Here is a 10,054-nt window from a genome sequence, read left to right as displayed (position 1 = left end):
AATTTGACAGCCTAACAAGTATTTTATGAAAGAAGAAAACTTGCTGTATAAGCTTGAATATTCTAATGAATATGTTTCACTATTTTCATGATGTTTTCGTTGAAAATCTTTGCATATTCCATTACATAGAGCACCAGAATGGTTGTGAAATATCTCAGGGCAGAAGCAAAGCATGAACCGGACTATTAAGTGCTGATAAATTTCTGCAAACTACGAGTATCTGGATTTCACCCCGGTAACAATCTGGAAGATCCTTGGACCCCTGCTAAATGCTTCATTGAATAAGATCCTCGTCTGCATGGACTGAAATCCGGTCATCCACGACAAAATCACCGCTGGGGTCATAACAATAACACCGAACATTATACCATATACCCGAGCCGCATACACCACTGAACCCCCAAAGCCAGGTAGGCTGCAGTAAGGGCCGAAGTACTTGCTCAATCAAGAGTCCCCAGCCGGCGGGAAGGAAAGCCAATAAACTGGTGAAGATGTCGGAAAATTTAAAGGCTGTAAATTCAAGTAACACAACTATAGGAAGTATTCCAAAAATAATGACGAGGAACTGAACAAGCCGGAAATATATGTTTTTCTTAGCTGCATATTTGTCCCGAGCATATGAGATAACCAGATAAATTCCAAATGCCACGAAAATGTAGATCCAAGACAGGAAGTAACAACAAGACTGGTATTGTGATCAGTAATACCCAGATGGTATACCATCCCACACTGGAAAAAGAAAAATCGAAGGTCCAAGAGTATCTCTACTTGCCTTCCCCTGTGGCTGGTTGTCCTTAGATGTTCCTGCTCCTTATACCACCATCTCTCCCAACTCTGTTCAGCCTTTGCAAACACGCTACCGCGGTACCATATCCAGTTCATATATTTGTCAAAGTCGTAAACCATCTTTATCCAATCGAAACCAGAAGGATTGAATACAAAGGGTGCCATACTCCATTACAGGACCAGAAACCAACTTGAGACAGTCATAGCTATGTAAACAAATGTGTCCTTGGCTAAAGGACTATAAGATGCATAAATTGTAAGTATTAGATCAAGTTCAATAGCCTTTATAAAATGGCTGCGAGAATACAATCTGTAATTTTCTGAAAAACTCTTGTGCTGCACGACAAAACCACGGCCAGTTGCCCGATACTTGGCACCACCATGAAAGACAGTCCGACCAAAGAAGTGAGTGGAGGTTCCCATGGAAAAAGTGTAGAAGACATATGAAAGCTGAAGCTGCATTGTTAACAAATCCCAGATAGCTTCAAGGAATCCATGTTCTATGGAATTCTCCATTATCATTGGAAGGGCAGGGAAAAGTCCGAGTTGGAAGATGAACTGTTGATTCAAGATGGCACCCAGAGCTTTATTGGTGTGGCTGTCAGCCAAGGCAGCATCCTCAATGCCACTAAGAACGAGATAAAGTCGGCCCAAAAGAAAAGCATATACGGTTAGAATGACCATCATGGTACTGAAAAAGAAACCTACAGTAGTATAAAAGAATTGTAACATCCGGAAGAAGTCAAATCTGTGACCCAGCCGATAGACATCTCTGCTGAGAACTTGCTCACCATTCCCACTGGCAACCTTGGCTTCAAACATCGATATTTGATTCAATCCAACATCCCTTCCTTTTCCGACCTGGATGTATTCGTGATGTGTGATATTACCTCCTCGCAAAGTACAATTGAAGCCAGAAAAAAATGTCCTCACTAATGTTAATCACTCTGGAAGCTTTACTGAGTCCACCTCGAGCCAAAAACCAAAACCTGTCAAAGATATCTGGATGGCCATAATGCAGCCGGATTTTCAGAGGATTCGCCAAGACACGTTGTCCCAAAGTGACGAAACTTGTTTCTTGAGCTGACATAAACCAAGCAAGTGATGAAACAGAACCCATAAAAACGTGTTCCCTGACACCCAAGATAGTCGGCTTTCGTATTCCATAGTTTACACCATACTCCTCTAAGAGATTGCGTACTTTCAATGCCTCCTCAAAATAGCTGTCTTGGTTCATATCAATAGTTTGAACAGAATCACCACGGGTGTAGATAAGGGCATGGTTTTGATTCTCTGGTTTGTCCTCTCCAATCTTCAATGGACCGGGCAATTTGACACGATAGATCTCCACCTCATGCTGTAATTGTTGATTCTCATCCCTTCCAGTGGAAACTTCATCGACTTAAGCAACTTGAAGGGGTTCATTGTGTTTCATCAAACATAAGATTTCCTCAGCATGTGGATCCTTTTTGGCCTTCTGAGCCCCATAAATTTGGCAGGCAATCACATTTGCGAATTTCATTGAAGACATTACCTGCTCATTGCCTTGGAAAAATAGACCTTGAGAAGGAGACTTCTCGAGGTAGAAACTACTTAAACTAGCTCTGGTAGTAGAACCAAGTTCCTGTGCGCTTTTGATGTCAATCTCTGATGCAGAATCAAGGAACGTCAGCAGCTTCAGAGCTCTAGAATAATACATCATTCCTCTAACAGTGCGTGAAAGTGTCTGGCCTCGGTAAGATGCCCATAGCCTTAGTTCTTCCTTCTTGGTTGTCCATATCTCTTCATCCTTTACCATTCCCTCTCGCCGCATTCTTTCTATGAAGTTTTTCCACTCGTCATCATATATGGTCTGCAAATAATACAAGATGGAAATCCCATCTTCGTTTTCGGTCACGAGCTGTTCTTTGCTATAGAGTACCTCTTCATTGTAGTAAGGGGTGAGAACACTGAAGGCCATCATCCTCTCTAGTTGGGGAGCATGAGGCATATTCATGAAGAGTGAGTTGCTAAAGAAAGCAAGTCGACGTCTAGCCTGGATATTAGCCGGAATGTTCTGAATAGAATTCCTGGAGATAAGAATTGTAAGCAAGCGCCTAGCCTGCCGATAGAACTTCTCGTCACCTGGGTCGGACAACTTAACTGCATTGCCAAACAGCTGCTCAATTGTCCTCTCGCCTTTGATAAAATCACGGACGGAAGCCTCGTAAAGGGTCTGTAAGGAATTGATCACCTGGTTCGCATCTTTCTTGGGTTTATTCAGTATCTGAAGAAGTTTTATCAGCTTTATATGAATCTGAGGTAGTACATTCATATTAAATGTCTTGCTGAACCTCTCGATTTCGATAGAATGATTGATTTCCAGAAATAGGGAAGTGAGGATGGAGTGCTCCCCGGACTGGACATCGAGGATTGTAAGCGTCATGTGCTTGATACTGTCGTAAACTTCGATCACGGCTCAACGTCTGTATTCATTCTTGCATATTCTATTCCAGATCCACTTATCAGGAGCCTGCGCCAACGCTTTTGCCTGTTTGAGAGCAAGCAACAGCTCATTACATAGCAAGAAACATGGCCAGCGAATAACCCTGATATTCCAAACATTCTGGGGTAACTCGAGCAGCTCAACTTCTAGATCAGAGATAATGTCTTCTTCCCTGAAAGTGGTAATTATCTCATTCCATATCTGAGCAAACCTGTGAACCTCAACCTGGTCTGATTCAAGCTTCTTGTAAGGTTTCCCGAACCCATATCTTAGCTTCAGTCGAAGAATAGCATCCACGAACTTGCCCCAAAACGATCCTCTGCCATTTAATAACTGCTCTTCAGGCATCAGATTGAAACTGAATTGCACTGGCGAAGAACTGAAACCTTAGCCTCAATTGCTGGATGGTTCTAATCTCACCAATGTGCTGGAATGACCCCACTCCTACTCCCACAAAGGAGGAATAAATAGAATACCATATCTGAATATCCATCAAGTAAATAAGCACCACACGCAACCACAACAATCCGACCACGATTTTGTTACGGCCATGAAATACATCGTCCCAATCGTACTCGTCCTCTTTAAGGGCCAACAATTGTTTGGTCTGTCTAATCATCGGTTGAATCTGCAGGAAATAACTAAATGCAAACTTTGTAGCTAACACTACTGCCCAGAACAATTTATACCGAACATTATCAACAAGACCTTCCCTCAGTCCTCGACCAACAAAACTCTCTCTCTGAAACCACCAAGACATGACAAAAAATATTTTCCAGTTCGTCTCTTCGAAAAAGTTACTAATCCATGGAAGCACAAACAGAGCCAAGGCTAAAAACTCCGGTAACACGAAAACAAACGCAACTTTTAGATAAAGGAATACCTACCTATTAGCCTCAGCGCTCCATGTTTGATCAGTCTTCCTATGCTCCCAAATCTTTATATGTAGAACTGTGAAAATTATGATCCAGGCCACGGCGACAACCGTATTTAACAACATCCTAATGCCGAGCCCTGGTTTCGCAAAAGAGACGGGGCTATGCTGCATCCATACATCTAATAAAGCTTGCAGAAACCTTAATCCACTCCCAAGTGATAAACACTGTCAAAATCCTAATCTGAACATCCCTATTTTTCAATGCTTGCCATGGATACAATTCCCCTTCCCATTCCACAAGAATCGCGGCCTGAAGGAACAAAAAGTGCATCACCCAAAGACGATCAAAACTCCTGAAAAGATTCCAAAACGACCTTATCTCAACGAACCCTGTTTTCCGAGCACGTTTTCTCTTACTGGAATCAACAAAAAATTTGCACCCAACATCCATCGGCCACTTGAGTTCGTGAAAGCATCTCCGCTCCAACAATACTCGTTCAAATCATCGTAATTTCTCCAAGAAGAATGCGGCGCCGTTTTCGTTCTTGCTACACTCAACTTCGGCCTTAATCGTCTCGTATATTGACTTCACAACAGAGTTTAAGAAAGCGTTTTCTCCAAATGTCGACGGTATAGCAGGCTGACCTATGTTCCGGTCGGTATAATCTTCGAGAATTTTGTTTAGTTACATTGCCATGTTATTGAATATGTAGCAGATGCATTCAGGCATAAAACGTAGATTCGCAGCTTCACTCCAGATCAACAAATAAAGCCCGATAAAAGTAAGTCACGCCGCTGATCAGAGGTAGAATGACTGCTGGACCATATGTTGGATTCCTTGCGTAAATAAGAGCACCAGTTTGTGTAGTTTTTTAGGAGTTTTCGGATGAAAGAACGGAGGATGACAGGGTCAAGGATATCGATGTTATCGGGCGAAGAAGAGAGGCGCAACTGCGCGTTGGCCAGGTGGAGGACGAGGTGTTCCCTCTGGTTTTTGACGTTATCACTTTGGAAACCAAAGAAGAGAGCCAGCCAGTCCAGGAGGTCCATGGTAGTGTGCCATTGTACGATGGGAGGCTTTGGTAGATCTCCGACATTGCGTAGAGCAATATGGCGGCGCGTACTTCGGGGAAACGGAGGGAAGGATGGTCGGCGAGGAGGTTGTGGACGGGGATTACGTTGAATGGTTCATCTTCGAGTGGAGCGGGACGGTCAGTGAGGGACATTTGCACAAACGGTAAGAAAAGATGAGGCGGTGTCGGTTTCTGTTTTTAGAGAAAAAAAAAGGAAAGCCAAAAACAGATATGAAAAATAGAAAAAGTGGGAAAAGGCGGGCGTGTCATCTTCTCAGATGAGCTGAGAACAACACTCTCGGGTCCTTACTCCCAAGTCGTAGGCACTTGCCCTTTGACTGGCCAGTGCCACCCACCTCATTCTTCTCTTTCAAACGGATATCCAAACCGAAAATGGAAGGAAGCCGTTAGCCATTTGCTGATAGCCGATTAATCCAAACCATCTTTTCTGTTTTTTCACTTTCAACGTTTACAAAATAATTAATTTATATTCTTCTTCTTTCTTTCCAATTAATTTGATTTCTCATGTTTTAAGAATAGAAATGATTAATCCAACCCATTTTTTTTGCTACTTAACTTTTAACGTTAACACAATAATTATTTTTGTTCTTATTATTCTTCTTTCAAATACTTTTATTTCTAATGTTTTATTTTAAGGTAAAATATTATTGATAGAATATAAACTATTAGTTAATTAACGATCAGTGTATATCGTTGACATTATAAGTCATATATATAAAAAATAATGACAACATATATCACATCATTACTATATATATATATATATCACATCATCACTTATATGCATGTAACACAACATCACTTATGTACACATGAAATGTATCATATCATCACATTATATACCTATGACATATGACATATATCAACGTGGCATATGTCACATTGTTACTTAGAATAATAAGATTTATCACGTCAGTAATAAACATTGACTGTTAATCAACCAATGATTGACAAATTCATAATTGTTTAATGGGATTTTGCCTACTAATGTTGTCCACTAAGGAGTCCAGGAGTATTTGTAGAGTAAAAACATTCAAATTGCTTAGAAATGAGTGTATGCTTGATTATTGAGCAATACCACATTGAATTGTAAATAGTGTGACTGATGTATATAATATGTATAACAATGTTAATGGTGGTGGTGTAACTTTGTAATGTGTGGGTAACCTTTTGTTGGAAGAAAGGGAAGGGGAGTAGGATAAAAGAAATCCACTGCATCTCATTTCAATCAATTCAAACGTTAAAACTGAAAGAAAGTACAGTAGCTGAGTATAAAGGTACAATACATATTTCTGATATAAATTGCAGACAACAATGTTAATGGTGGTGGTGTAACTTTGTAAATGACTGCCTGTTCATTTAAATTGCAGACAACAGGTAATTACAAAGCCCCATCACGGAAAAGTAGAAAAGTAGAATGAAATGCAACAATTTTATGTATGGTTTACTAATGTCAATTGCACATAATTCAGCCCACCAAACTTGTTCCTGATTCACACTTGTAAATGAAGCAATACTTTCCCCTGCAAACACCAAAGTTGAGTGAACATAAGGTCTCCAATTTTCATTGGTGCAAAAGGGGGAATGGTGAGCACAAGTCTGGATACCTGAATCATCTCTCCAAATTCAGAAGAAAAGTGAAACCCTGTTGAATGATTCTCCCAGCATTTCAGTATTTTTTATCCAGGCTCTACGACCATCACTCACTTCAATCTTGTATCTGAACATCTGGAAGTACAATAAAAACCATCTTAACCGACAGAAATATCTACACAATTGGAATAACAGCAACTCAGTTTTTTAAGATCACAAAACACATACCTGAGACAGAGAGATATCAAGCTTCTCCAGCTCATCTCCCTCAACCTCAATTTCAGTACCTTGGCACACTGGGTAAAATACGGAAGAAATAAGAAACCCTGTAGCTTTAATCTTCAAATCCTTTCCCATCTCACTGCATTTGATTCCATTTTTCTTCTACATCGTCTCCTTACTTTTGGATTAACTGAATGGTTTTCAATTGTCTCGAGATCCCAGAGAAGTATCCAATGTATAAGGCATGAAGTGTGATATAAATGGAATGCCTACAAATTTTCTTTTAAAAAGATGATAGATGTGAGTAAGACTTGAACTTAAATATACATGTTATGCTTCAAGCTGAGACAATAAAATGGACCATATTGACCAACAAGATGAAAATTTATTTAAGGCCCTCCTATATAACATAAAAGGTGGTCAGAGCCAGGCAAAGTAGAGAATCGTACCCTGCTCTACTACTGCAAACAAGTTTTCCAGTATTTAAGTTCAAGAGCGTTGCTAGATTTTCCCCAGGAAGCATCTTTTGCTGACAGACATCACACATTTTTTCAACAGCTATACGTTGTTGCCGTCTTAGCCCTCGCCTTATAACCTCACTTGATATAAATCTTGTGAGCAGAAGCTGATCATCTTATTGATCTAATGCCAGTTTTGAAGAAGCACGATTTGAAGTTGAAGAGTTTTCCCCAGGTGAATTGCATTGATTACTCAAAGATTCACTTATATCCTCTGGGTCAGAAAATGATTTTTTTCTTTTGGACCTTTTGCCGCTAGCAGCTTCAACATTGCCCAATTCAGTGGGAGAACCATATGTTAAAAGTAATTTTCCGTCTTCGAGTAATTTCTCTCTGCCTAGATCACAATTATAAGCAAAAGTAACAAGAGCCAATTCATCATTTCTTGTAGCCTCTTTCCCCAACCATTCACACCATATTCTGCTCAACCTATTCAACACTCCATTCTTCTGACAGAGCCTTGCTGCAATTTTCCAAAAACCAATAAAATTTCAAACTTGTTGCATGCGAAATATTAAAAAACAAGTAACTCATTATAGAAGGTTCGTAATGTATTCTTGATCAAGTTAGTGATTAATTGGTTGAAAGAACTAGTAAAGTACGATAACTATTTTATCAAATGGAAAGAGCTACTACCTTTACCTTTATAGTTGGGACTACATTCCATTGGAGAGCAGATCTACATAGAATCCAAGCAGCTGCTCCATCTACTGATATATGAGAAGACTTATTTTCAGACAACAGCTCAGCCCACAGAAGCAGCCACATCAGGAAGGTCTTCAAAGCTAGATGAGTCTACCCATACTTCATCCCTCACAAGCAAGCGCTGTGCTTGAGCTATGTTTATTCCAGATGCTGGCCCCTTGAAGAATTGTGCATACATTGCCTCATCAGGTATCAATCCAGATTTCCACATTTCGACTAATTGATTGAAGGCTGAAGGATATGGATATGATCTGAACAACAGTTTAATTATGTTGTTCACAGTGTGATGGTACAACTGAACTTCTGTCCCACTGATTTCTTGCATCGACTGCTTGACCATTTTGACATTTCTTTCCTTACAGAAACCAGAAATGATCAAATTATATGTGTGCACGTTAGGTAAAATACCAATTTCCTTCATCATGCTGTACAAAGTAGGAACTTCTCCTGTCCTTCCACTCTTGAGAAGTCCATGGATAGCAACATTGTATGATACAACATCTAGTGGGTATTTCTCTACAAGTGCCCTCCTAAACAATTTGATGGCTGTGTGATATTTACCAGCTCTTATGAGCCTATCCATGATAACAGTATGGACATGAGCATCTAGACCACAATAAGACATTATTAATCCTCGATAAACACCAACAGCTTTATTAATTTTTCCAGCTCCACAAAGCCCACTAAGTAATCCAACGAAGCTATACTTATCAGGTGTTAAACCGCTATCAAGCATGTAATCATATAATTCTACAGCATGCAATGGATAGCCAGCCTTGCAAAAGTAGTTTAGTAGGGAATTGCAAACCATTAGGTCCCCTTCTATTGCAAGTCCACTAGCTATATTAGGTAACAGAGAAAACCTCTGGGACAAACAAATGTTAGATAACAAGGAGCAAAATGTATAAGAATCGGGTACCAATTTTCTGTATGGCAACCTCAGGAAAATATCAAATATATCATCATACCTCCCACCTTTGGATAAACAATCTATTAATACGTTACAGAGAACCAAGTCGGGAACATATCCGTCAGATTCCATTCTATTTAGAATGCTAGAAGCAGTATTAACCACTTTGGAATCCAAAAATCCCTTGATCAAATTAGTGTATATCACCAGATTAGGAGAGCAGCCAGTCCTGAGCATCTTATTAAACAAAGCATATGCTAAATCAGGTTGATGCAACCGAAAAAACACATCAATCAATATACTCCAAACCTTTATTGATACAGAAACTCCAAGAGTAATCATCAAACCCAACACTTGATATGCCTCTGCTAGCCTACTCATTTTACACAACGAATCGAACTTCCCTCTGGAGCTGAAAATGGGTGAACTGACATGAATCGAATTGCTTTGAGCACCACAGTTCTTCCCGTTGAAGGGAGGATGCCGCAGTGGCATCTCCATAGCATATTGGTCCTGGAAAAACAAAAGAACAGATTATTTGAAATTCGAGGTAAAGAAGAAGAAAGATGGAAAGACGCCGGCTGCCGGCTGAGGTGATCTGAATGAGACTGTAGCGGATGCCGGCTGACTGAGAACAGAGTGGGGAGCGTGGGTGCTGCCTGAACGGCGCCAACTAAGGTGAGAGATGAGATGAGATGAATGAGGTGGGATTCGAGTCAGGCGAGTGGCCGGCTGAGTTGGGATTTTTTTCGATTTAGAAATTCAGGGATGAGGGTGTTTTGATTTTTCTACTTTTAGTGTATATTAATGCTTAATAGGAATGGCAACATGTCGTTTTCGGGGAGGGTTTTTTATCGGTGGCCA

The 10,054-nt window shown here is 40.2% G+C and overlaps 1 protein-coding gene, 1 non-coding gene and 1 pseudogene across 4 annotated transcripts; all 3 read right to left on the bottom strand.

Annotated features, from left to right (window-relative positions):
• Positions 1–210: 210 nt before the first annotated feature.
• LOC120163685 lies at positions 211–7,192 on the bottom strand (annotated as a pseudogene).
• Positions 2,418–2,499, bottom strand: LOC120163753. Its single transcript, XR_005519680.1, has one exon. It is a non-coding gene; the product is annotated as a small nucleolar RNA J33 (small nucleolar RNA).
• On the bottom strand, positions 6,512–9,977 carry LOC120163726 (putative pentatricopeptide repeat-containing protein At1g16830). 3 transcript variants are annotated; one of them, XM_039173575.1, is made up of 5 exons: positions 8,212–9,977; positions 7,507–8,038; positions 7,064–7,337; positions 6,850–6,970; positions 6,512–6,765 (listed from the first exon to the last, which is right to left on the bottom strand). In XM_039173575.1, the coding sequence occupies exon 1, from the start codon at positions 9,689–9,691 to the stop codon at positions 8,321–8,323; it is 1,371 nt and encodes a 456-aa protein (XP_039029506.1). In that variant the 5' UTR covers positions 9,692–9,977; the 3' UTR covers positions 6,512–6,765; positions 6,850–6,970; positions 7,064–7,337; positions 7,507–8,038; positions 8,212–8,320. The 3 variants fall into 3 exon arrangements, with proteins under 3 accessions (XP_039029506.1, XP_039029505.1, XP_039029507.1); XM_039173574.1 differs by having other exon boundaries at positions 8,218–9,977; XM_039173576.1 differs by having other exon boundaries at positions 7,064–7,326; positions 8,218–9,977.
• Positions 9,978–10,054: the final 77 nt, after the last annotated feature.

This window comes from Hibiscus syriacus, unplaced genomic scaffold, assembly GCF_006381635.1.
Source record: "Hibiscus syriacus cultivar Baekdansim isolate YM2019G1 unplaced genomic scaffold, ASM638163v2 tig00111493_pilon, whole genome shotgun sequence".
In the NCBI taxonomy this organism is placed as follows: Eukaryota; Viridiplantae; Streptophyta; class Magnoliopsida; order Malvales; family Malvaceae; genus Hibiscus; species Hibiscus syriacus.
Note: the sequence above shows the minus strand (reverse complement) of the source record. Positions and strands in the feature narration are given on the sequence as shown.

Coding starts and splice junctions, on each gene's coding strand:
- LOC120163726 (XM_039173575.1), bottom strand. CDS start 9,691: ATGGAGATGCCACTGCGGCATCCTCCCTTCAACGGGAAGAACTGTGGT.